The sequence below is a fragment of the Protobothrops mucrosquamatus genome, unplaced genomic scaffold, assembly GCF_001527695.2.
Source record: "Protobothrops mucrosquamatus isolate PMUCROS unplaced genomic scaffold, P.Mucros_1.0 scaffold23790, whole genome shotgun sequence".
Lineage (NCBI taxonomy): Eukaryota > Metazoa > Chordata > Lepidosauria > Squamata > Viperidae > Protobothrops > Protobothrops mucrosquamatus.
Genome location: NW_015409540.1, coordinates 1 through 2,098, shown reverse-complemented (window position 1 = coordinate 2,098; position 2,098 = coordinate 1). Strand labels below are relative to the sequence as shown.

Here is a 2,098-nt window from a genome sequence, read left to right as displayed (position 1 = left end):
ATCAAAACACACCCCACCCCGCCTCACCGCACCCATTGTCGGACAATGTGGAAAACAGTTGTGAGGAAGAATCGGAATCCCACGTTGCAAAACTGGTTAACGGCAAGGGCCCTCTGGATAACTTTGTGCAGAAAAGTAAAAGAAAGGAGGCGAGTCCGTCTCGGCTCTTCATAGACCTGACGGACGACCCTCCTCACAGACCGAATGATAACACGGGTGGCACCAAGCCCAACGTCAGAGTAGCATCTTTGGGGGAAACCCCGAAGGAGAAAGGAGGCCAGGCTGGTTCCCCAAATTCCTCTTGTGACACCCAGGGAGATCCTTGTTTAGAAACTGGCTTAGACGTAACAGATAAGGAACTTCCAAGTACGGGGTCCGCTGGGAACGAAACCAGTGTTTGCAAGGAGGACAAACCTCCGAATGTCATATTTGAACGGAAAATGCCGGTCGTGGTTCTGGAGGACATCTTGGCCACCAGATCTCCTCAAGCTGCAGCTTTGGAAAGGAGCGTGACGTCTGAAAACGAAACCATGGAGTCTTGTCCGGAAGAGGAGGACACGCCGTCTACAAATTCTTCCTCAAGTTCTCTCTCCCTCACCAGCTCTCCTGAGGCGACCAAGGAGCACGACGTCACTCCGATAGCTGCTTCAACGCCGATTTGGAAGGTTGGTATCCGCTTCAGGAAAGCCACATCCGGGTAAATATATCGGGGTCCTTTAGTCCAGGGCTTTTCAACCTTTTCACCCATTGTACCACTTTTAGGATATGGCAATATCCGAGTACCACCAGTCGCCTAGCAAGGGGTCAAAAACATGATGACCCCCCCCCCAAAAAAGGAAAAAAGTGACAAAGTACAGGTAGTCCTCGACTTACAACAGTTCGCTTAGTGATTGTTCGAAGTTACAATGGCACTGAAAAAAGTGCCCCCCAAGCCACAGCCGAGCAAGACACCTGCCTGCCCACCCGGCGACGCTCTTCCTCCTGTCCGAGGTTTTCATTGTTGTGAGCATTTCTGTTGAGGATTGGCAGTGGGGGTGGGGTGGGGGGGTGTTTGGTTTTTATTTCCTCCCGTCTGCTGGGTGGTTGCAGCAGGTTTTGGTCACTTCACATGACCCTGGGGCACCGTGACCGTCATAAATATGAATCAGTTGCCAAGCATCTGAATGTAAATCACAAGACCCTGGAAATGCTGCAACGTTCCAGCTGATCGGCGCTTCTTCTGGGCTCAGCAGAAGCGCCAGGATCAGCGCTGAGCTCCAGCTGGAGCTTGGTGCTGATCCTGGCGCTTCCGCTGAGCCCTGACAGCCCTGCAGCTCCAGCCGTCTCTCGCTCAGGCTTGTGCGGTGCTGCCACCGGTTCAGCTCATTCCCCTCCCCTGCTACCACTTTTCTAGGATGGTCGCGTACCGCCTGCCAGGTGCCAATGTACCACAGGTGGTACCCGTACCACTGGTTGAAAAGCCTTCCTTTAGTCACTGTTTGAAGTTACAACAGCGCTGAAAAAAGTGACTTGTGACGGTTTTTCACACAAGCATTGCGGCGCCAGTCACGTGATCAAAATTTAGATACTTGGCAACAGGCTCATATTTGTGATGGTTGCAGCGTCCTGAGGGTCACGTGATCCCATTTTGCGACTTTTTTTAAAAAAAAATATATTTTATTGATTTTTTTTATAATAACAATCTTTAGTGCTTAGTAAACAGCGTGTTGTCTGAGTTCATATATTTAAACAATCAATAATTAATTTCTTGTTAGTTGCGAAGTTGTGTCCGACCCCTTGTGACCCCATGGACAACGTTTCTCCAGGCCTTCCTGTCCTCTACCATCTTCTGGAGTCCATTTAAGGTCACGCCCACTGCTTCAGTGACTCCATCCAGCCACCTCCTTCTCTGTCGTCCCTTTCTTCTATTGCCCTCCATCTTTCCCAGCATTAGGCTCTTCTCCAGTGAGTCCTTCCTTCTCATTAGGTGGCCAAAGTACTTGAGTTTCAACTTCAGGATCTGGCCTTCTAAAGAGCAGTCGGGGTTGATCTCCTCTAGGACTGACCGGTTGGATCGCCTTGCAGTCCAGGGGACTCGCAGGAGTCTTCTCCAGCACCA

At 50.7% G+C, this 2,098-nt stretch overlaps 1 protein-coding gene across 1 annotated transcript; it reads left to right on the top strand.

Moving 5' to 3' along the window:
- Nucleotides 1-8: 8 nt before the first annotated feature.
- LOC114923838 (chromatin assembly factor 1 subunit A-like) lies at nucleotides 9-697 on the top strand (the record flags this gene model as incomplete). Its single annotated transcript, XM_029287173.1, has 1 exon — nucleotides 9-697. A coding segment is annotated over one exon (689 nt), but the record flags the coding sequence as incomplete, so codon positions are not given.
- Nucleotides 698-2,098: the final 1,401 nt, after the last annotated feature.